This window comes from Erpetoichthys calabaricus, chromosome 6, assembly GCF_900747795.2.
Source record: "Erpetoichthys calabaricus chromosome 6, fErpCal1.3, whole genome shotgun sequence".
Lineage (NCBI taxonomy): Eukaryota > Metazoa > Chordata > Cladistia > Polypteriformes > Polypteridae > Erpetoichthys > Erpetoichthys calabaricus.
Genome location: NC_041399.2, coordinates 14,211,601 through 14,237,833, shown reverse-complemented (window position 1 = coordinate 14,237,833; position 26,233 = coordinate 14,211,601). Strand labels below are relative to the sequence as shown.

Sequence of the window (26,233 nt, the reverse complement as noted above, 5' to 3'; positions counted from 1 at the left end):
TTATATAAAGTTATTGTCTGTTTTTACCTGCATTACTATCAATCTTTAACTTAATATTGTTTTTTGTATCAGTAAGGTGCTGCTGGAGTATGTGAATTTCCCCTTGGGATTAATAAAGTATCTATCTATCTATCTATCTATCTATCTATCTATCTATCTATCTATCTATCTATCTATCTATCTATCTATCTATCTATCTATCTGATCGGGTGATAATATGTGTATTTTCCTTTTAAAACCTCCTGCACAGCATAATTATATAAAAATATTTAAAATGTAGATGGTTTTACATTGTTATGTCTTTTCTTTTTTATATTGATTAATCGGAAAATATTTCTGGCTTTTTGCATATTTAGCATCTTTTTTGTCTATGTGTAATATCATATAAATACCATATGTGATAGTGTTTGACAGCACTGGGGAGATTAGCACAATAACAGTGTTTCCCTGTGACATGCAGAAATGTTTCACTAACCCTGCAGCATTTTGGCTTCTTTTCTCTGTTCTGACTAGAAGCAGATTTTCCATAAAAACAGAACAATGAACTGTTCTGCTTGGCTGCTCATCCTAATTGCTTTTCTCATGATGGGACATTGTCTACCAAAATCAACTAATGCAAAGCAAATGAAAACAGCCAAATCATTGGAGCGGCATGTACTACATCGCAGAGTGCGACGGGGCTGGATATGGAACCAATTCTTTATCCCAGAGGAGAGCACAAAAATGCAGTACGTTGGCCAGGTAACTGTACAACTAAATAAATGAGTGCTAGAGAAGCTACATAAGGCTTCAAACAGGTAAACCAAAAATGGGATCTGCAACCCTTCAGGTGGTTATATGCATAAAAAAAGAGAAGAAGAATAGAAAAGTGGACAATCAGTTTTTTGGTTTTAGTATGTTTAATTGCTTTTTTCCCATTGGTACTGTTGATGCATGAAGAGTTTATTCCATCCTTCAAGCTATCCGTTTTTTGCAACTGGCTTATTCCAATACAGGATGGGATAGCGGTAGGGATAAGTGTTGATCCAGACTCAGTCTTGGCCATACAGTACAAGGACCCCATCCATCCATCACAAGGTATATTCAAAGAGTACATGCATCTTTTCAAGGATGATAAAGGGATCAGCTAATTTACTGTGAGAAAGAATAAACCACTTAATTAAGTTTCCTCGATTTTTGATCAAATGACTCCACAATTTGCAAAAAATACATAAAGACATAGGCTTAAAAACCTTGATAGTCTTCATAATCTCAAAATTTTATCTAAGTTAAGTAAAAAGTGTTTGCTGTGATATTAATAATATTATTTTATTCTTTTATTTTTATTAATATTATATTATTACTTTGTGCTGGTTGCTTTTAACTAGGAACCCATCGGGTTCCTTAGGTCTTATTGTCCAATGGTTAGGACTTTATGAAGTGCCAGCCACAGGTAATAGAATCATTATGTATTATTTGCTATCTCTTGCCCATTAGCATGTACCATCAGCACCTTTTCTCTGTATTTGTGTGTTTCTGAATGTTTCATCCCCAGCACTCCCCTTTTTTGTGCGTGTTTCCGTAAGGCCTGCTTCTCAGACTCTGTAATTATTTTCAAGGCGCGTTTCTCACCTCTTGTCTCTGAAGGTGACGCTCTCAGCGTACCTCAAACACCTTTGCTCCTCTTTATGTATCTCACATCCACACTTCTTCTCGTTGCATCACCAAAGCTATACTGACCAATCACTCCAAAGCCAAACTGACCAATCAGATTGCTCAGAGGGTCTGGACACACACACCTTGTTATTTTGTTAGATATATGCTCTGATTATGACCAGAATCACACAAACTTTTGTGTTTCACATTTGCAAAATGTCAAAATTGAGGTCTTTGTATTTGCTGAATTTTTCCACCTCTTTGACTGAGACATTTGCACACATCTACTATGGCTACGTCAATAAATTGACATCGCCTCTTGCTTCTGAGAATGATGTCTGGTTGGTTGGCATGGTGTTCACAGCCATATTGTAACTAATGGTGGCGTTCTTCATATCGATGATCTTTCGAAGATGGAGATCATACAAATGATCAAGCCCTGGGAGTCCAAGTTCATGGAGCATTGACCAGTGCAGGTAGCAAGCTATCTGATTAGTTATCACATACTCGGAGACACCAGAGGAAATTAAAGGAAAGGAAGGGCATTTAGGAGTGAAGCCAGGAAGCATTCCTTTATGCAAAGAGTTATGGGAATCTAGAACAAACTACCAAGACATGTAATTGAAGCAAAAGCCTTGACAACCATTAATAAGTATCTAGATGAGATGTTGGGATAGCTGAGCTATAAACTAAACAAATGAGCTTGATGAACTTAATGTTCTTCTCTTGATTGTCAGATTTCTTCTGATTGCATCGATAAGTGAATTCTTTTGGTGCTTCACTGAGAATCCAGCAATGACATGACTGATGTGATCTTCTTGTTGCAGGCATATTCAGCTCTTGCTATCAACACCCATCCTGAAATATTCTTCTGATGACAGCATGTGTTATTATCATTATTAATTTAGTGGAAGTGTCTATCTAAGTTGACTTACAAAGCAAGCTATAATACCTACAATAAGAGTGACTAGAAACTACAAATTTCACAAACAATTAGATTCACATACCTGCATTCATATCCCTGGGAATCAAAATGTAAAAGGTGGGAAAGGAAATGACAACATGGAAATGTCAAAGGGCTGCGAAAAAAAGTAAAAAGAAGAATTCAAAAAAGGAAATTTGGTGTCTTTCAATTGCTTTCTGCTGCAGACTTCCATTCAGTTCTGTTGGTAGTCCAGAAATGAACACTGACCTCCAGTGATGTTCTTTAAATAGTCCGTGGGGCAGAAAAGGCCGTTCCAACCTGGCTTGTGAAAATCTTCTTTTTATAAAATGCTGGCTACAATCACAGGTATGGGGACTGTAAAGTTCTCTCTCCAGATAGCAGCAATCCATTTAGATTAGGTTTCTGCATTGGTGGGAAATGTATGAAAACTAAGCACCATGTTTTACTTACTGGAAGCTCAACATAAAGGTACACAACAATGTTCAACTGTAGAGCAATCTGTACACTGAAACTTAAACTTCTTTTTCTCGGCCATTATCTCCACTAAATAAAAATCAGTCCATGCAGTATGGACAACAGAAATAACTGAGCTGGCTGAGATTTCATTGGAAGTGCGGCAGCACTGCCATGTGAACATAGCGAATTATTGTGGTCACTGTTCTCCATGGGACATTCAAAGCTTTAGAAATGGTTCTATACCCTTGGCCTGAACTATGCCTCACCACAATTTGATGGCCGTGGTCTAAAGAGCGCTCCTTGGACTTTATGCGTTGGTTTTAGTCCTGACATGTAGTTTGAATTGTTGGACCTTTAATACCCATCTTAATGATGCCCAGGCAATTCAGTTTGTCTCAGTTTGTCCAGTCAAGTTCTAGACACATCTCAAGGAGAATCAAAGCAAACAGGAGGCCCCTGAGCACAATTTGGAGGGCCATAGCAAAGGGTCTCAATACTTGGAAAGATTAATGTTTTTGCAATAACTTTTTGAAAACATATGTTCACTTGGTCATAATGGTTGATTGAGTGTAGATTGATGGGCAAAATGGCAAATTTATCCATTTAAAATATTAATTTATAATACAATAAAGTGAGCAGAAGGTGAAGGGTTCTGAATACATTCTGAATCCAATGTACTTCTACTTGTCTATAACAAAAAACAAAATGTAAATGAATTCATTAATTCACGGCGGAGCAGTGGGTAGCTCTGCTGCCTCACAGTAAGAAGACCTGGGTTTGCTTCCCGGGTCCTCCCTGCGTGGAGTTTGCATGTTCTCCCCGTCTGCGTGGGTTTCCTCCCACAGTCCAAAGACATGCAGGTTAGGTGTATTAGTGGTCCTAAATTGTCCCTAGTGTGTGCTTGGTGTGTGTGTGTGTCCTGCGGTGGGCTAACGCCTTGCCCGGGGTTTGTTCCTGCCTTGCACCCTGTGCTGGCTGGGATTGGCTCCAGCAGACCCCCGTGACCCTGTGTTAGGATATAGCGGGTCGGATAATGACTGACTAATTCATGACACATAACCATGAAAATTTACAAAAAAACATACAAGGTCACAAGCACCAGCATTCAACATGTAGCCAGTCTCTGGCGCTGTAATGATTTACATCTCTAATTTCCTAAGCCAGTGCTCATCTCATAGGTGCATGGATAAATTCCTAGTAAAAGGCTGACATCTCCCCATCAGATATCTGAATGTTCATACAAATAAACAGATTTACTGCAAGTCTATTGTAGCAAAATGGAAAATGTCAGAAAATATTTAAGTAAGTGAAGGAGATGAAAACAACTCATAAAGGATTTCCCAGTGGAATTACAGTGGTCTTTCTTGCAGGGAGATCTTTACAAAATCAAAAGGTCTAAATAATAGTTGCGAAAAATTCCAAATTTAACTAATTGCTCCGTATTGCTACCATATTGAAGTTTTAGGTCAAGAATGCAGAGTTAACCCCTGTAGATTCAGCCCCATTGTTTTGGACCTGCCAGGGGGACTGAACAATAATGCAAATTTTTAAAAATCTGCGTAATATCATTCATTTACTCACTGCTGTAATCAAAGTACAGAGCTTAGCAATTAAAAATGGCATATTGCATACTGCGATACAGTGCTCCTTCAAAGATTGCTGTATCATTGCAACACATGTGCCCCCGGGTTATCTGAATGTCCCAATACAATTGTGAAAAATTTGATGGAACATCTATATCTATATTATATATATATATATATATATATATATATATATATATATATATATATATATATATATATATATATATATATTAGTACTGTGCAAAAGTTTTAGGCAGGTGTGAAAAATGCTGTAAACAAAGAATGCTTTCAGAAATATAAATAATGGTTGTTTATTGTTATCAATTTACAAAATGCAAAGTGAGAAACAAAAGAAAAATCTAAATCAAATCAATAATTGGTGTTACTGCCTTTTGCCTTCAAACCAGCATCAATTCTTATAGGTACACTTTCACAAAGTCAGGGATTTTGTAGGATTCTAGTCAGGTGTCTGATCAACCAATTCTACCAAACAGGTGCTGATGATCATCAATGTCACACGTAGGTTGAAACACAGTCATTAACTGAAACAGAAACAGCTGTGTAGGAGGCTTCAAACTGGGTGAGGAACAGCCAAACTCTGCTACCAAGGTGAGGTTGTGGAAGACAGTTTCATGTCATGGCAAGATTGAGTACAGCAACAAGACACAAGGTAGTTCTACTGCATCAGCAAGGTCTCTCCCAGACAAAGATTTCAAAGCAGACTGGGGTTTCAAGATATGCTGTTCAAGCTCTTTTGAAGAAGCACAAAGAAACGGGCAACGTTGAGGATCGTAGACGCAGTGGTCGGCCAAAGAAACTTAGTGCAGCAGATGAAAGACACATCAAGCTTATTACCCTTCGAAATCAGAAGATGTCCAGCAGTGCCATCAGCTCAGAACTGGCAGAAACCAGTGGGACCCAGGTACACCCATCTACTGCCCAGAGAAGTCTGGCCAGAAATGGTCTTCATGGAAGAGTTGCAGCTAAAGCAACTCAAGTATGCATGAAAACATAGGAACTGGGGTGCAGAAAAATGGCAGCAGGTGCTCTGGGCTGATGAGTCAAAATTTGAAATATTTGGCTGTAGCAGAAGGCAGTTTGTTCGTCGAAGGGCTGGAGAGCGGTACAATAATGAGTGTCTGCAGGCAACAGTGAAGCATGGTGGAGGTTCCTTGAACGTTTGGGGCTGCAATTCTGCAAATGGAGTTGGAGATTTAGTCAGGATTAATGGTGTTCTCAATGCTGAGCAATACAGGCAGATACTTATCCATCATGCAATACCATCAGGGAGGCGTATGATTGGCCCCAAATTTATTCTGCAGCAGGACAACGACCCCAAACATACAGCCAAAGTCATTAAGAACTATCTTCAGCGTAAAGAAGAACAAGAAGTCCTGGAAGTGATGGTATGGCCCCCACAGAGCCCTGATCTCAACATCATCGAGTGTGTCTGGGATTACATGAAGAGACAGAAGGATGTGAAGAAGCCTACATCCACAAAAGATCTGTGGTTAGTTCTCCAAGATGTTTGGAACAACCTACCAGCCGAGTTCCTTCAAAAACTGTGTGCAAGTGTACCTAGAAGAATTGATGCTGTTTTGAAGGCAAAGGGCGGTCACACCAAATATTGATTTGATTTAGATTTCTCTTTTGTTCATTCACTGCATTTTGTTGATTGATGAAAATAAATGATTAACACTTCTATTTTTGAAAGCATTCTTTGTTTACAGCATTTTTTCACACCTGCCTAAAACTTTTTCACAGTACTGTATATCTATATCTATCTATCTATCTATCTATCTATCTATCTATCTATCTATCTATCTATCTATCTATCTATCTATCTATCTATCTATCTATCTATCTATCTATCTATCTATCTATCTATCTATACGCAGGTGCTGACATCTATCGGCAACAAAAATAATTTTTTTGTGAATTCTCTATGTAATAAACGTAATAAGTTACAGCGTAATGAAAATTGCATAATTAGATCTGGACCAGCCTATACTAGGGGGCTTACCCCGTGCTCACTTCGCTTGTGAACCTCTTCCCCCGACCTGTGCTACACGCCAGCCACTTTGCATCTCTGCGACTTGTCTTGTGAAGAGGGGGGCTGAACGCACCCCAAGGAGACGCAGTCGCTCCTCCGAAACCCCCTCTTAAACGGTGATATAATGGGAAACAAATACAGTGTTTTTTTTTTACCTCCTCTTTGCTCGATCAGCTGCTGCCCTGCCGCATGATCTGCATCTCACGCAGCGCTTCGAACATTTAAAAGCCTGTACACCAGCTTTGTTTTTTATTTCTGGCACTGGGTGTCATTAAATCTCTTGGCACAAAGTCTCGTGTCGCGGGTCATGAGTTCTTGATATTTTTTAGTTTCTAAATTAAAAAATGGAATAAGAATCTGAAAATCTAACAACATTACATTAAAGTTAGATAGATTCTTAAAAAAATGATACCAAACATATATATGTAGGTTTTAAAATAATCCCAATTTAAAGTGTAACATTAAAACGTCACATAAAATCGTTGCACTTTTAGGCTTAGGATTTTAAATATATAGAGTAGATATATATATGTCTGTCTGTATGTCTGTCCGCTTTTCACGAGAGAGCTACTTCTATAATTTGCTTGAACATCCCGGTTGATTTTGCGACTTTTCTCATCACGCTAAGTATCACAGTTCTCTTGCAGCACCGATTTATTTGCGCAAATCCAAGAGAGAGGATGTGGGCCGAGGGGAGGGGGAAGTGGGCAAGGGCCTCCTCAGTCACTCACTCACACACCATCCTCTGTTCGAGTTGCTCTACCTCTCGCCACGTGTTGGAGTGTACTTTGCCTCCGCTTAGCTAGCGATACCTGTTTGTTAAACAGACATTATCATTTAGAGATTGTTAAGGACTAAAGTTTGACGTTTTTGAGAGAGAGATCAGAGCTACGTGCATTTTAGAGGGTAGCTGCTGATTGGCAGAGATATCAGAGATGCTCTCCTGTCAGACCTGAACACAATCTGATACAGTGGCAACATTTGACGCTGGAGCGTACCTACCATCCACTTGGCCAGAATTACATTTTTTTATTTTTTTTTACTGATTTTTAAAGTTTGTACTGTTTAACTACTATGTGGGGTCAGCTAGTTATCAAATAAATAAGAGGGGTGTTTCAGTTTTTAACTGGCCTCTCAGTCCCATTTCTATATTTCACTTTTTTATATATTTTTATTTTTGGGTCTTACAACTATTGGTGCTGTAATATGGATACACAATATAAGTTCTTTAGCAACTGTATATATTCTGGCAGAATAAGATCCCATCCATCCATCCATTTTCCAACCCGCTGAATCCAAACACAGGGTCACGGGGGTCTGCTGGAGCCAATCCCAGCCAACACAGGGCACAAGGCAGGAACCAATCCCGGGCAGGGTGCCAACCCACCGCAGGGAGCACACACAAACACACCCACACACCAAGTACACACTAGGGCCAATTTAGAATTGCCAATCCACCTAACGTGCATGTCTTTGGACTGTGGGAGGAAACCGGAGCGCCCGGAGGAAACCCACGCAGACACGGGGAGAACATGCAAACTCCACGCAGGGAGGACCTGGGAAGCGAACCCAGGTCCCCAGATATTCCACCTGCGAGGCAGCAGCGCTACCCACTGCGCCACCGTGCCGCCTCAGAATAAGATCTTCCCTTCAAAATAATACATAAAAAGTTTTCAATAATATAATTGTATGCTATGGATACTTAATTGAAAAAGAATCCTGTTTTTGTTCTGCTTCAAAATGGTAAAACTAGACATTTTACTTGTGGATCTTTTATACTATTTGTTTTCTGGGAGTTTCTAACAGATTTTCTGACACTTTTATAGTGTTGAGAAGCTTATTCCAACACCTATAGAAATAAAAACAGCATTCAAATTGCATTTTTTGCTATTAACATGACTGAATTTTGTGATTTATTTGGATGTAACATATGCGTACAACATCATTAATTCTCTAGCTGTAAAAATTCTGAAATAGAAATGCCTGACCTTTATTTTGAGAGGTAGAACATCAATACTGAGTGAAGGATGATGAAGTTATAGCCAGCTACATCAAAGTAGCAGAAAACGGCCAAAAATGAGGCTGTGTTTAAATTAAATTGTCTCAGTGTGTTATCATAGTACATCAGCGGCATCAGGTCTCGTTACAAGTAATGTGGTCACAGCTCTTTAAGCAACATGACAATATATAAAAAGTGGCATTATGATGAAATAAAATCAACTAGACTAGAACTAGAACTCAAAAAAGTATTCAAGTACACTTAGCGTTCATAACACGTTCACAACAAAGTCATTCTCTCTTTGAATTATTGAAGGTCAGGATCAGAAAAACATGTTTGAGAAGAAGGAGTACTTGTCTAGACAGTGTAAGAAAATCAGAACTAAACCCAAACTCCAGATAGCAACACATCAGTTAGAAAAGTTCAAAAGTTCTCTGGGCTTATTAAAAGTTAAAAGAGATAATCCATGATCATTGATTCTTGCTAGATAAAAACTACAGTTCATGCACAAATAAACTTCCACTTATGTTAAAAAAAAAAAAAAGAAGAAAGCTTTTATCACTTAAATAAAAATCACACCTTGGTTTGGGTATTTATTATGAATCAGTTGTTGTCAGCTGTGGTAATAATCAAGCCTTGACACAATAAAGAGGTTTGAGGCAGCCTCCTGTATAACTGAGAACTGGCTGCTGATTGCGACAACAAGGTTGATGCAAAGGTCTTTACAGACAAGCGTCCATACTAGAACTAAAAAGGTTAGGAAACATGGCAGATATACAGTTGAAAAGCAGGAAGAGAAGGGATCTTGGGACCGGAACTGGAAATGGGGTCATCGGGCTGCGACTTCTTGGGATGTGGAAATTATGTCATTAGGAGGAGGGCTCTTCTGGGGTAGAACCGGAAGTGACGTCTGCCTGAGAGCCAGGTGGTCTGTGGGGAGATAAGAGGAAGGATTAGTGCACTCTGCCACCCTCTGGTCTGACCAGGAATTACCTTCTTCTGAGCCCTTTAGCTGCCTCCCATGTGCACGTGTGTGACACAACCTATAAATGTTTTATAAGCTAATCTGTTATTAAATAAATTATTAAAAGCAAGTCTCTTGAAATAGTTACTGTCATTTTTGATTTTTTATTATATCATGTCATAAAAGCTTAATGGATGGTTAATAGCTGTTTATAATGGATACCCAAACTAAAGTTTTATCAAAATGAATTCTACTCTCCTTTTCTGTCATCGGGATCTTTAGTTTCTTTTAGTTTTGAAGTTGATACATCAGACATTGGAATGGGGGAGTACTGGCTGTCAATCACATAGTGACCACAGGGTTGTCAGATTTCAGAATCATAGATCGGGTCGGCCACCATTTTGAGCGACCAAAAAAAGATGTCAAGGAACTAAGGAAGACAAAAAGACTTAATTATTTAAATTAAGTTATAATTATAGATAAATAAAAGTGTATAACCTAAACGTAAGACAGTAATCCCTCCTGCATCGCGGGGGTTGCGTTCCAGAGCCACCCCCGAAATAAGAAAATCCGCGAAGTAGAAACCATATGTTTATATGGTTATTTTTATATTGTCATGGTTGGGTCACAGATTTGCGCAGAAACACAGGAGGTTGTAGAGAGACAGGAACGTTATTCAAACACTGCAAACAAACATTTGTCTCTTTTTCAAAAGTTTAAACTGTACTCCATGACAAGACAGAGATGACAGTTCCGTCTCACAATTAAAAGAATGCAAACATATCTTCCTCTTCAAAGGAGTGTGCGTCAGGAGCAGAGAATGTCACAGAGATAGAGAAAAGGGGCTGTTTGGCTTTTAAGTATGCGAAGCACCGTGGCACAAAGCTCTTGAAGGCGGCAGCTCACACCCCCTCCGTCAGGAGCAGACAAAGAGAGAGAGACAGAGTTTGTTTTTCAATCAAAAATCAATATGTGCCCTTCGAGCTTTTAAGTATGCAAAGCACCGTGCAGCATGTCGTTTCAGGAAGCAGCTGCACAAAAGATAGCAACGTGAAGATAATCTTTCAGCATTTTTAGACGAGCGTCCGTATCGTCTAGGTGTGCGAACAGCCCCCCTTCTCAATCCCCCTACGTCAGGATCAGAGAAAGTCAGCGCAAGAGAGAAAGAAAAGTAAGCTGGGTAGCTTCTCGGCCATCTGCCAATAGTGTCCCTTGTATGAAATCAACTGAGCAAACCAACTGAGGAAGCATGTACCAGAAATGAAAAGACCCATTGTCCGCAGAAATCCGCGAACCAGCAAAAAATCCGCGATATATATTTAAATATGCTTACATATAAAATCCGCGATGGAGTGAAGCCGCGAAAGGCGAAGCGCGATATAGCGAGGGATTACTGTATACGTAAATAAGTGCATATATAGACGAGAACATATATAAAACAGTCATCACTTTCAAAATGAATTATACACGAGCACAGGCAGTCATAATGAGCATGAGAAACGTACAACGACATGAGCACACGATGTACATGGACACACATGAGTCAAACACTCAGATTCAGCTGACAGTTACAAATTTTACTCATGAAATTGCTATGCCAGTATGTCTACAAAAATGTATTGAGCATCTCTAATTAGATATTCAATAAAAAAATTGAATTAAGATTTTTTTTTCTAGATATAATTTTTGTTCAGAGGCAATGCAGGACTTGGGATTTGTCTCTTGAACTCGGTACAGTCCCCCTCAAATCGGGACGTCTGTCAACCCTAAGTGACCATATCCCCTATGACAAACATTAGGCTGGGAAATTTTAAATAAAATTTAGCAGGATATCATAAGCATTGTATTGTATCTAAAATTCTGTTACACATTTCAGAAATGTTCCATGTGTCATGTTTTTAACCTGTCATTTCTTATGTCCTACAGATCAGATCTGATTATGAAAAGGGGAACCTTTCTATAAAGTATATACTTTCAGGAGATGGAGCAGGAAGTGATTTTAAAATTGACGAAAACACTGGCAAAATCTATAGTATCAAGAGGCTGGATCGAGAGAAAAGGGCATTCTACACAATGCGAGCGCAAGCAATCGACAAAAAGACCATGCAACCTGTGGAGCCGGAGTCAGAATTTATTATTAAGGTTCAAGATATAAATGACAATAAACCAGTGTTTCAGAATGAACCTTACATTACTAGCATTCCAGAAATGTGTGCACCAGGTAAGGAAAATCAAACATTTCATTATGTTTAAAAAGTTGTATTAATTTGTCATTTTCAGTAAATAATCTACAGCTATAAATAAATGTCAGAAAGACCAGCCATAAAAATCTCCCTGGCATGTTTTTGACATTTTTTCTGTTGTGATTACATAGTGGAGTAGCTAACTAAATTCTTTTAGGACTCGGCTCTTAAAATATTTCTACTAAAAATATTTACAATTTTATATATATATATATATATATATATATATATATATATATATATATATATATATATATATATATATATATATATATATATATTGTGGCAGAGAGCTGGCATCAATGCCCAGTCGGGTCACCCTTGCACACTATATTCAGGGGGAGCAGCCTTGGACACTGCAATACCTCCCCTTGGACACTAGATGGCCGCCCCCTAGGCTGGAGCAGCACCTCGGGTTCCTGCAGAGCTCCCTGGGAATTGGAGTTGGGGGCAGCCCTGTTGAGTCCCGCAGGCACCTCCAGGGGGTGCTGTGTTTGAGACTCCTGAGCCCGTATGGGCAGCATACTCGTCACACCCGAAAGTGCGACCGGAATTCGGTGATCAAGCACCTGGAGCACTTTCGGGTGAACTATAAAAGGAGACAACAACCACCACTCAGGGCCAGAGTCGGTGGAAAGAGGACGAGGTCGCCTGGGAGGAGTGGTGGTGGTGCCTGAAGAAGGGTTTTTGGTTACGGTGTTGCCTTTAGTGCTTTTTGGACTGTGTATTGCCTGTGGGGTTCACGGGGAAAATGTGCCCCACAGGTGAAGAACAATAAAAGTTTGGTGTATTTGACACGTGCCTCAGTGTGAATCTGTGCCAGGTCGGGTGTGTATATAGCGCCTTATTCACAATACATACATACATACACAGGGTGGCGCAAGGAGACAGAAAATTTTGCAAGTAGGTGTTGGCAACTCTGGGGTGTCGACAGTTGTTTGGGACCAATGTGGCCTCATTTAGAACCCCTTGCCATTAGTTGTAATGGAGCAGTGGAGTGGTGCGCAATGAGCGTTCGCTGTGAAAGCCTTTTATAAGAATGGTGACAGTGTGACTGTGGAACAAAGGGAATTTCGGCATCATTACCAGTTAGGACATCATGATTGTGTCCCATCTGCTCATGTGATTACAACCAGGGTGCGTAATTTTGAAGAAACGGGTTCAGCCTTAACAAAGAAGTCCTCAGGTGGAGCCACATTGCATACTGCCCGACAATCGATGACAGCTATTCAACGATTGTTTGGAAGGCGCGTCATTTCACACAACAGTGACATTCCATGGCGTCCGAGATCCCCGGATCTCACTGTTTGTGACTTTTTTTCTGTGGGGACATCTTAAAAGCCAAGTGTACCGCACACATCCTGCAACCACTGCTGAACTAAAAAGGAAGATTGAAGAGGAAATCGCTGGCATTCCTCTTGACATGTTACATCGAGCAGTGCAGAATTTCCAAAACAGGCTGTCAGAATGTGTCATGAGAAATGGACAACACCTTCATGATGTTTCCTTCAAAACATAAAATTAATATTGAATGATAATTACAATCATTATCCTGTACAATACATTTCATCATTAACCGTATTTTGTAATATGATTATTCGTGCATTGAGCGTCAATTGAAAATTTCCTGTTTCTCTGCATCATCTTATATATACAGTGATCCCCCCACACACACACACACAACGCGAGCAGCAGAGACGCGAAGTGGCTTGCGCGCAGTGTGCCCTGGGGAGGGGGGAGGGGGGAGAGAGTAAAGCAAGCAGGGGGCACAGCACTTAGTATATATTGTGGAAGATGGACACAGACAGGCAGACACGTTGTACTCACCCATCACACGTTTATTGAACATTATTTACAGTGCACACGAACCCCAAAAGTCATTAAAGTCCTGGCCACCACACAATGTCTTCACTCTTCAGGCCGCTTCCTTGCCTGTCCTCCCGAGCTCAGTCCTTCTCCACTCCCGACTCAAGCCCCCGACCGGAGGGAGGCAGCCCCTTTTATAATCACCAGGATGTCCTCCAGGTGCTTCCCGACAATCTTCCACCGGCACTCTCCAGTGTGGTGGAAGTGACGGCTGCGCACCCGGAAGCACGCCAGGTGTCCCCACTTCTCTTTCCCCAAGTACTTCCGGGTGTGGTGGAAGTGCTGAGGTCCAGGGCTCCAAAAGAATTGGGGCAGTGGTGGCGGTGACCACGGGCCCCTACAGGATTGAGCTTCAAAGCTCTCTACCCGTGGTCCCCATAGGTAACAGGGCTGTCGCCCCCACATGGTCTGAGGAAGGCGTAAGCCCTTTCCCGGTCCTCCGGGGTGTCCCAGCCAGGTTGCCCCCCCCCCCCAGCCACCTGCGACAATATATATATATATATATATATATATATATATATATTTATATATATATATATATATAGTGAATTGGACGCAATATAGTGCCCGACCCGGCACAGACTGACACAGAGGCACATGTAAAATCCAACCACACTTTTATTTTTCTTCAGCTGGAGGGCACGTCTTCCCCATGAACCCCCCAGCCACAACACGGTGCCAAAAGCACTTAATACAAACAACACAATCCTCTGGCACCACCACTCCTCCCAGGCAACCTCATCCTCTTCCTCCCGATTCTGGCTGCTGAGTGGTGGTTGCTGGCTCCCTTTTATTGGGTACCCAAGGTGAAACCAGTGCCCAAAAGGGGCCAGAATCTCCTGCTGCAGCACCCTCTGGTGGCTCCTATGGAACCCCACAGAGTTGCACAGAACTCCAACCGTCATGAAGCCCTGGGGGAGTCCGAGGCACGGCTGCAACCCAGGGAGCCTGCCATCTAGCGTCCAGGGGGAGATACTGGGCTTCCCACTCTTGTCCCCCTGGCAGATATGGTGAAGGGGCTTCCCGGCCAGGCATGGGCCCCAGCCATCCGTCACTATATATATTGTAAATATGGAGAGCAGAAGACAGGTACAGTCCCCCTCAAATTGGGACGTCTGTCAACCCTAAGTGACCATCTCCCCTATGACTAACTAGGTTGGGAAACTTAAAAGAAAATAGCAGGATATCATAAGCAAAATATCAAATGTGATAGCAAACAGTGTCTGAATATTTGTCTCACTGTAGACATTTTAACCTCCTGTTTTCACTTTGTCATTCTGTGGCACTGAGAGTTGCTTGATTTATGAAAACAAAAACAATTTAAATGATTTCAGCTTAAGGCTGCAACACAGCAAAATGTTTTAAAAAATGAAGAGGCCAGAATACTTTCTGTTTTCACTGCGTACGAGATGGGAACCCAAGAAGAAAATGTAAATGGACCAGGACATGAAACTGTTTAGCCTATAAAACCAAGAGGAGTCTGAAAGGAGGTATAGGCTTAAAACTGGGAATATTCAAATGCTAGGATAAAAAATATAAAAAACAAGAATGAAAAATTGTCAAAAGCAGGAGTGTAATGCTCTTGCTGTCTGAATACCCGTTCCCTTTTCAACTTGCAAACTAAAAGATTGCTTTTACTGTCTCATATACAAAGTATACGGAAAGCATTGTAATCGTCCAAAAATTCGACCTCGAGATTTTGATGAATCTCAACATTTTAGACCTCCCCGAGTCCAACAGTACCATTTTTGGAATTATGTCTGTGTGTGTGTATGTGTGTATGTAAACACGATAACTTAAGTACGCGTTCACTTAGGTCAATCAAATTTTGTATATAAGTATTAGGTACAAAATGTAGATTTCTATCAACGTTTGAGCTATATTTGCTAACCGCAAGTGGTACTTTTTTATCCATGCAGCTGCAGAGTCCAATTCATTCAAATTTACTTTTATAATAATTGTTTAATATATTAGCTGCGGTGGGTTGGCACCCTGCCCGGGATTGGTTCCTGCCTTGTGCCCTGTGTTGGCTGGGATTGGCTCCAGCAGACCCCCGTGACCCTATGTTCGGATTCAGCGGGTTGGAAAATGGATGGATGGATGGATGGATGGATATATTATTAATTTGATTTGTTGTTCATGGTTCTTTAATGTACATAACATAAAAATATAATCATTGCCTTGTGGTTTACTCCATCCCTATAGCTGAGTATATGAGAAAGTCTAGAGGAGACCACTACCGATTTTTTGTATTCAGTTCATCCATATACTCGGATATGAAGTATACTTTACTCCATCCATTGTCTCCCGCTTATCCGAGGTCGGGTCGCGGGGGCAGCAGCTTGAGCAGAGATGCCCAGACTTCCCTCTCCCCGGCCACTTCTTCTAGCTCTTCCGGGAGAATCCCAAGGCGTTCCCAGGCCAGTCGAGAGACATAGTCCCTCCAGCGTGTCCTGGGTCTTCCCCGGGGCCTCCTCCCGATTGGACGTGCCCGGAACACCTCACCAGGGAGGCGTCCAGGAGGCATCCTGATCAGATGCCCGAGCCACCTCATCTGACTCCTCTCGATGCGGAGGAGCAGCGGCTCTACTCTGAGCCCCTCCCGGATGACTGAGCTTCTCACCCTATCTTTAAGGGAAAGCCCAGACACCCTGCGGAGGAAACTCATTTCAGCCGCTTGTATTCGCGATCTCGTTCTTTCGGTCACTACCCATAGCTCATGACCATAGGTGAGGGTAGGAACATAGATCGACTGGTAAATTGAGAGCTTCGCCTTGCGGCTCAGCTCCTTTTTCACCACGACAGACCGATGCAATGCCCGCATTACTGCGGATGCCGCACCGATCCGCCTGTCGATCTCACGCTCCATTCTTCCCTCACTCGTGAACAAGACCCCGAGATACTTGAACTCCTCCACTTGGGGCAGGATCTCGCTACCAACCCTGAGAGGGCACTCCACCCTTTTCCGGCTGAGGACCATGGTCTCGGATTTGGAGGTGCTGATTCTCATCCCAGCCGCTTCACACTCGGCTGCGAATCGATCCAGAGAGAGCTGAAGATCACGGCCTGATGAAGCAAACAGGACAACATCATCTGCAAAAAGCAGTGACCCAATCCTGAGCCCACCAAACTGGACCCCCTCAACACCCTGGCTGCGCCTAGAAATTCTGTCCATAAAAGTTATGAACAGAATCGGTGACAAAGGGCAGCCCTGGCGGGGTCCAACTCTCACTGGAAACGGGTTCGACTTGCTGCCGGCAATGCGGACCAAGCTCTGGCACCGATCATACAGGGACTGAACAGCCCTTATCAGGGGGGCCGGTACCCCATACTCTCGGAGTACCCCCCACAGGATTCCCCGAGGGACACGGTCGAATGCCTTTTCTAAGTCCACAAAACACATGTAGACTGGTTGGGCAAACTCCCATGCACCCTCCAGGACCCTGCTAAGGGTATAGAGCTGGTCCACTGTTCCGCGACCAGGACGAAAACCACACTGTTCCTCCTGAATCCGAGGCTCGACTATCCGACGGACCCTCCTCTCCAGGACCCCTGAATAGACTTTTCCAGGGAGGCTGAGGAGTGTGATCCCTCTGTAGTTGGAACACACCCTCCGATCCCCCTTCTTAAAGAGGGGGACCACCACCCCGGTTTGCCAATCCAGAGGCACTGTCCCTGATGTCCATGCGATGTTGCAAAGGCGTGTCAGCCAAGACAGTCCTACAACATCCAGAGCCTTGAGGAACTCCGGGCGTATCTCATCCACCCCCGGGGCCCTGCCACCAAGGAGTTTTTTGACCACCTCGGTGACCATCTTAAAAACTGTCTGAATGATGATATGTGTACATATCCAAAGTAAGTCTTATGGTTATCCACAAACAAGCATCCACAGTGGGGTGCCAAAGTATTCAATCCCCTTGACAGTCATTCTAATTTTCTATATGACAAAAGATTTGTCCACATATTTATCCTTTCAGTATGTGAACTCTTATGCTGTGACAATACATTTCCAAAGTCGAAACAAGCCATTTTCTGTAGATGTTTAACAGAAGGACAAACTCCAAAGTTCGTGTTTGCCTAAGTATTCAAGGCCTACACATTCATACTTTGTCAAGAACTCTTTTGCAACAATAACAGCCTTTGTTCTTTGGGGTATGTAAGTATGTCCCACTATTGCACATTATTCAGGAGAGATTCTTCCCCATTGTTCTTGGCAGAATTGATAGAGACCCTCTAGATTGGTGGAATGGCGCCTCTGGAGAGCAGTTTTCAAGTAGTGCCACAGATTCTATAGAGTTAAGATCAGGGCTTTGACTCGGCCATTCCAATACATTCACCTTTCTGTTTTTGAGACATTCCACATCTCATGCCAGGGATCCTTTTAGTTTGGTCAATCAACCTTCTGTTTCAGTGTACTTCAAAAAATTTATAAACAGTTTAACAAGATTATACATGTGTTTGTTTAAAAGAATACTCTACCTAAAAAGAATATTTATTAAGTATATTACTTACCACCGTGTGGTTTGTAGTGATAGCCAAGAAAAAATGTGCACCTTATGTTTTCATCCAGAATGAAGATAACAGACATTCCGATAGAATGGACAACTATGGAGACCAATGGTGGACCACAGTAAACATTCTAAAATGTACATGAACAAATCTCACATTACTTGTGTCGATATTAAAAGTGCAAAAACAATGAATGCAATAAATACAAAACAAGACAATTTACACAAGAAAGCACTCATGTAGCTGTCACAATCAATGTAGTCTCATGAATTTACTGTTTTCAGTGCTAATTGTTCTGAACAGAGGAAGACGAAAAACAGCTGTGCTAAATAATTGATATCTTTACATGTGTCTTATGTATGTTCTGAAAAGAAGTCTTCTATGCACCAGGAATATTCTGTAGTACCCACCCTCTATAGTGCCCCATGACCCTGGGATGAGCAGGTGCCATACTAGGATGTTATAGAGATAATGAGTATGGATTCCGCTGTACATCTTGGTGAGCCTTTTATATGAGAAAATATATTGCAAGTTTATTAGAATATAAAATACTAGATATGGAAAAATTCCACCATTTTTGAGTAACTGAAAGCAATAAACATAAAATATCATAGAAATATAAAAGTGTAAAGAGAGTGAAGCTTTGGCTCTGCCTTGACTGCTGGAGCTTTCAAGCTAACAAGCAGCTTGTTTCAGGCAGTTTGGCATTGTTTGTGTCTTTTTAGCAAGAAAGTTAAACTTTTTACAAGATAAAACTTTCAATTTAGGCCTTTGGCAAATACACAGCTACGAGGGTAAAAAAACAAAACAAATGTAATACACATTATATTCATATCAGCAAAGCCCAACAAGTAATTAGAATACAGCGAGCAGGGCATTATCTCCATCCACTCGTTTTCAGAGCCTTCTGCATCCTGTTTGGAGGTAAAGAGGAATCTGCGCTTAATTCATGAGCACCTGAAGCCAAGCAGGATGAATGGGTTCATTAAATTGAACACGTTAAACTTAAAGATACAATTTAATCAATAATTCATTACAATGCCTCTTTTGGGATGTGGAAGGAAACTGAAGGAAGTACATGAGAACGTGAGAAAGACCTGAAAACTGAAACAGAAGCTTAAGTATCATATGGCAGCAAATTTGCGGAACAATGTGGTGGCCTGAATTTTTATAATTTCTTAACAAGGAAATAAAAAGATGTTTTATATTATAGCCTATACTTTATACTAAAAATATTATTTTAATCCTGATTTTGATAACAACTCAGTGGGATCGATGTAAAGTATGCTTACTGCACTATTGAAATCAGAAATGGCCAGGAGTGTGTACATGTTTTGTATACCCACTCTGATTAGTTAACACAACATATTGCATCTTAGTTTTAATGAGCTAATCAGTCTATTTTATTGCACATACATTGTCCATAAAAAGTATTCACCTCCTTGGAAGTTTTCACATTTTTTATTATACAATGTGGAATTACAGTGGATTTAATTTGGTTTTTTCGACCCCGATCAACAGAATGTCAAAGTGAAAACAGATCTCTGCAAAGTGGATAATTGCAAATGTAAAACACAAAAGAGTTAATCTCATAAGTATTCACCCCCTTTCAAGTTAGTGTTGACTTATATTCTTGGACTATTCTTGCTCTTTTGATTTTTAGATTTCGAATTGGTACTTGTTTTGTCTTTAAGGCAAATCCTTTTTTACTCGTATTTTGCCTTTTTCCTATTGTTTTCTTTGTTTTTATTGAACATAAAATTAATTCTACAATTTATAAAGAAACATTGTTGGGACTTACACTGATTTGAAAGAGACAATAATAGAAAAAATAAAAAAGGACCAGTCAACGAGCAGGCCAAATTCAAAAACAGGAGTGAAATAGATCTAAAAAACAGCTAAAATAGAACCCAAAACATAATCAAAACTTTAGAGACAATAAACAAGAGCATAAGATTCATTAGCTAGAAAGTTAAAATAAAGTTGTTTTTTTTTAAATTGTGATATTAGAGTAATCCATCAGGCTTGGATACACTGGAACTGCTAAGGACGACCTTTAACCCACACAAACAAGCTCACTCTGGGGAAATCTGGGAAGGATTTCAGTGGTCATAAGCAATGTTCCCTCTAAGGAGTAGCATATAGTGAGCAAAAAACATTGTTTATGAGCGACATTTTGTTTAAGCCAAAAATTTATGAGCACCAACTCTGACGGTCGGAGTGAGCAATCGTGCGATAAGTACAAGCGACTCCGTCGGAATGAGCGATCATGCGGGAAGTATGAGCGACGCTCTGAATTCGTGTGAGCGATTGCTCACGCGCTAAGCTTAGAGGGAACATTGGTTATAAGAAAGCCTAAAACGGGGGGCGTCTGTTGAGATAAAATGTAAACAGATTAGAAAGTTTTTATTGAAGTGAGATACAATAAAACCGACTTTAAATTCAGGTTTATCGTGTGTCAAAACCCCAGAGTTCCAATGATCATAATAGAATTTGTCTCTCAAGTCAGAGGTTTTTATGTTTCCTCTTCCTTGTGGGATGTTTTTGTCTATTTGAAGACGTTTAAAGATATATTTTGAGCTTTAAAGGCCACAGCCCCAGTATAGGCCTTTGCAAGCGAAAGTCTGCCAGTGATAGTCTTTGGTTTTGCAATGTAACAGCACAAATGGTGTGAGGCCTACAAAATATAATCACCAAGAAACTCCATATTCTAATCAGCCTACTCAGATAAGGATACTCTCAAACTGTCTGAGTCCTACCTTACTGGTTGGCTGGCTTGCTTATGCCCGGCCAAATGGGCTCAAGCTTCAAAAGTTCAAAAATATATATGTAATGTTCACAAAATACAGCCCAGTTATTGTTATGAAACTTGAGGGCTCCCAAGCACATAGTCCCGAAATATCCCAAAAGTGCCTGCTATATGGAGAACCATCAAACCTGGTTAGCAAAACGGACAAACACATACCAAAACATCAAAGTGCTCTAAACAAAACCTAAGCTAAGTGCAGTACAAAAGGCAAAAAGGTTTTGTCAGCAAAGGCAATCCAAGGCAAACAAAGTCCCAATGTGAAATCCAGAGTGGTTAAGAACAGAGCAAAAAGATTAAAAATCTAATAACAAAAGAATTAATCACAATGAAGCACTCACCAACTCCCAAGCACATTCGAATGAACCGCAAAAGACTGTGCGCTGCCCCAACGCTTATAGGGCTGACAGTAGCAACTTGCAGTGATAGTCAGGTAGCCTCGACACTTGGAGTAACGGCCCAAAAAACAAGAGGCATAGGCAATACAGAAAACAACAAACAAAAGTAACAGTAAAATACATCAAAGACGCAAAATTAATAATAAATAAAAACACATAAAACAAGAATTTGAACCCCAGCCAGGGGAGGAATCCTGATCGAAATACAACAATCCCCAACTGAAGGAGGATCACTATAAACCTCTGGCTTATGATTGAAAAGGCAAACAAATAATCTTTATAAAAGGGGGAATATAGTCACAAAAATGAGACAATGTAACACAATGCTCTAAAGAGTGGAAAAGGAGTTGTCAACAGTGTAATCCCAGAGCAAAGGAGCCCCAATACAAGAAGCAAAACCAAAATCCTTAGACAGAAATAAAAAGAGTTGAAGAAATCAGAAAATCCAATGACAATAGCAATACTTACAGATACACCAACACTCCACCAAAATGTATTCAGTGAATCGCAAGGGACTCCATTTCCCACAATCCCTTTTATGGGACATGGGGGCGGTCACTAGCAGTAACGTATTGATGGCCCTACCCTTTGGGGAAATCTATCTGTAAAATACAAGGAACATAGTAGACCATCTGTTCACATACAGAAATGTAATAATATATAAATCAAATCAAATGACATAGTTAAAATTAAATTACATTAGATTAGATTATTTTTTTAATCCCATTGGGAAATTCAAATACATAATGTGACAAGAAATAAATTGCAATAATAGCCTAAATGATAGTAATTATAGAATAAAATAGACATCAAAAAGAGATTTACACATTAGCCAGGGATGGAAGCCTGGCTAAAACGTGACAGTTGGGGGCTGGCTGCCTGGGCTGAGGCCATATCCAAACAGGCTACAGAAGATCCTGGGCTGTTCATCAGATCTTTCTGGAGGCATTACACCACTCCAGCCACATGGTGGTAATAGGATACTCAGTGAACCAATGAACATGACCTCCATGGTAGTAATGAAACACATTTTACATTTATTCACATTCGTTTATCTGGGTTGTAAAACGAGAGTGTCGTTAGACATTTAATGGCATTGCTCCTTGTTCACCTTTCTCCCACTTTCAGACCAGCATGGCATTTGTCCCCTTTGAAAATATGTCTTTTATCCTTGTAGGATGACCTTGTCCTTTTATTAGCAGGGTTTAGCGTTTTGGACATCTGCTGGCCTATGCTAGGTGTATCCTGAGCTGGATGGTCCTGGTTGAGAAGAACAGGCTCTTAGGCAACGGAACGTCCCCTTCACTTGTCTTCCCTGCTCTCCAGGAGGTTTTAGCAGGAGTGGGTGGAGTGAACTGTGACAGGATAAGGAAGCTATAATTAAAGAATTTGTAAATTGTCGACTGTACAGTGAATGTGCAGCAATTATAGATTAGTCATCAGAGTAATGAGTTGAACAGAGCTTGTTTTTATTCACTTTTATGACTCTGGGCTCATTTGCATTTTTTTTTTCTTCTCAGTTCAAAAATTTTACACTCAGTTACAAAATAGCGTGTATACTTCTCTTGGTGGAAATAGTTCTGCTATAACTTCACTCCCATGATTAATGACACAAAAAAGGGTTGAATCCAATTATTTATTATAAAAATAGATTTCTAAAATGCTAAAACCAATTAGCTTCATCGCTGGCTCATGTAATGCACTGTCAAGAAATATGACAAAACTCTGCCATTAATTGCATTATATAATTTATATACTCCTCAGCTTCTGCATCTGAAATAGATTTCATTTTTTTGTTTAATTCAGTTATAAAAAAGAAGCATTCTGAGAGGAAGCTTCATCATGAAAGAACACAAAAAGGGAGCCATATCACAGCATGAGTATAATAAGCTGTCAAACACACCTGCACTTCTCCGTGTAGAAAAATATGCTGGGAAAAAGAAAGAGGGGGGAAAAAAATAAAAGGAACAAAACGAGGCAACCAGCAGCAACACATGGCTTTCTCATAATTATTTATTTTGTAAATGTTGACATGCAATTAAGCTTACGTACCTCTAACGTTACCTCTAAATCTCCTTTTTATATTCCGTGCAGGAACTTCAGTCATACAAGTGACAGCCACAGATGCTGATGATCCAAGCTTTGGGAATGGTGCCAAAATCATCTACAGTATCCTCAAGGAACAGCCATACTTCTCGGTGGAACCAAAGACAGGTATTTCAATTAAAAAGACGCTTCTGTTCTTTTACATTTCTGCAAGTCTTAAGCTATCATCAGTTAGTAAAACAGTACACTTTGCATACGTACAAGACTTCACTTACACAAAAGAGCGCTGCCCACTGGAATTCTCCTTTATTGGAAGGCTGTAAGGAGAAATCAGAAAAGAGCCAGTGATGGGTGACAGGAGACAACAAAACATTGAAAAGCAATGACTGAGACCGAAACAAAAATGTTTGCACTTGTATGGGATGCCTTCATCCAGAGGGATGGATTTAAGGTCATACATCATAAAATGTTTTAATTAAATTAGCAATGTAGGAGTTTTGTTTAACATCATTAATACTGTCATTACTTCTGTTTTTCCTGTATGCTATGATGTCAACTTTCGAAAACGTCCTTAGATTCTTTGTGGACAAGGTGGTTGTTATCAGAGCTTACATTGCACCGGCAGCTCTTGACCCATCTGTCCCATGTGACTTGCTCTTCTGTCCTGACTCAGTTTGAAGTGCTGTCTTTCTCCACCCTAGCTGAAATACAGTGGCGGGCAAAAGTATTTGATCCCCTTGAAAGTCATCCTAATTTTCTGCATGACAAAAATTTGTACACATTTTTATCCATTTCATGTGTGGTAGGCTTCCTAGTAGGACACTACAAAATTAACACTAGAATTACCAAAGCCTACGAAAAAACTCGTAGATCCATCCCACCTTAAATCACTTTGCATCTCTCCATCAGCGTCTTTTGTCCTGTAAATGTGTCAATAAGCAGCAAGCAGCCTGCTATTACATTCCCCCACCGCCGCACAGTTTTCTCAGCTCAAGTCTGTTTACCTGCGTTTCAGTTGCTTAGAGCTGTATAGAGTTAGAAGTCAAGCAAAATAACACCTTTTATAAATACTATATCGTTATTTGGAACACATGCATTTCATGTCTATGTAAACATATTGTTAAAACAGAAACGTTTTTCATGTTTTAGTAATAATTGACAAAATGTAGACATGAAGTGTATAATGTGTGAAGCCTGAAGTCTAAATATCAAATAAACACTTTCACAAAAGGTACAAATATAACAGAACAAGTGCGCTTCTATTCAAGACTATAACTGCAGAAAAAGAACCCGCATTAGGGTACGACATTGACATGCATTTGCTACGATCGCTTTGGTGGCACAATGGTATCAACTGTTGACTGGTAATCAAAACTTCATGGGTTCTACCCCAGAAGAGTCCGTTTTGAGAAGTGAGCTACTCTTATTCTTACTATCTTAGAATAGGACAAAAGACGCTGATGGAGAGGTGCGAAGCGATTTAAGGTGGGACGGATCTACGAGTTTTTTTGTAGGCTCTGGTAATTCTAGTGTTAAGAAAACCTGGACTTGGCCTGTGTTATTATATGCAGTAAGAGTCGTTTTAAAAACATGACCCATTGGTATTTCACAAATTTGTTACTATCTATTCATGGTTATTCACTGTATGGAGCCTGTTATGGATCTAAGTAAGTCAACAGTCTTTCTGGAATCTTCATGTGGATGGGTCTTTTGGGAACCAAAAATGGTTCCCATAAGGCGCCACTCTAAGGAACCGCTCTGGCACCTTTAAGAATGTACTAAATGTTGACTTGAAGGGGCGAATACTTACAAGGTCAAATATTTTGTGTTTTATATCTGTAATTAATTGAGATCTATTTTTGCGTTGACTTTAAAAAAACTTTTTTCTGTTGATCAGAATCAAAAAAGCCAAATTACATCCACTAGGGTTAAACGTTCTATAATAATAAAATGTAAAACTTTCCTATGGGGTGAGTGCTTTTTCTATCATTGTAAATATTTTAAGATTATGGCCACTAGGGGGCATTCCAGCAGCCCAAACCCTACACACAACTACTGTATACGCTCGCATATAAGTCGGGTCTTGAAACCTGAAAAATTGATCATAAAATCAGACCCTGACTTATACGCCTGTTCAAAAATGCGACACTTAATTTTTTTTTTTTTACATCTTCTTGCCTCCTCCAATCTCGCATCAGTTTCTCAGACTGCAGCAGCGCACTTACCAATTTCTTTCACCACTTCAATGACTTCTAATTTAAAACCAGCTTCATATTTTTTCTGATCGAATGCTCCATCGTAGATAAGGGATGTTCTTACAATAAAGGTGTATGAGGGTGTGAGATACAAAAAACACAAATCAGTACAAACGTTGCTTCTGAATATTTCAGGTATTACCATGTGGTCACGTAGGCACAATACATAGAGATAAAAAGTCAGTTTGCTCCGTGGTTACTCTCTCACGTGGGAGTTAGCATATCATAATCTCTTGGACCATTAGCGTGAGTTTTCCACATTCGACTTATACAATCGACATTATAAAATACCGGAAACTATATGGTCAAATCAAGCCCCGACTTATCCACGGGAGAACTTAAATGTGAGTATATATGGTACACACATACACAGTTCCGGGTTCAAATCCATTACTTTTATTTACAAGAACGTGTACCTTTTACAGGCTTCCTTCCTTCAGTGTTGTTGCAACTCTCACGCAGCACTTGACA

At 40.4% G+C, this 26,233-nt stretch overlaps 1 protein-coding gene across 4 annotated transcripts in view; it reads left to right on the top strand.

The window, feature by feature from the left end:
- The window catches only part of LOC114653860 (cadherin-7-like), a 149,669-nt gene that overhangs the window by 49,958 nt on the left and 73,478 nt on the right, over positions 1 to 26,233 (top strand). For 3 of the 4 annotated variants that reach the window (XM_028804426.2, XM_051929251.1, XM_051929253.1), the window contains 3 exons: positions 514 to 741; positions 11,566 to 11,860; positions 23,556 to 23,675. In XM_028804426.2, the coding sequence (XP_028660259.2) occupies positions 541 to 741; positions 11,566 to 11,860; positions 23,556 to 23,675 (616 nt within the window). In that variant the 5' untranslated portion in view covers positions 514 to 540. The remainder of the gene's footprint in view (positions 1 to 513; positions 742 to 11,565; positions 11,861 to 23,555; positions 23,676 to 26,233) is intronic. The other variant, XM_051929252.1, reaches the window with a different exon arrangement.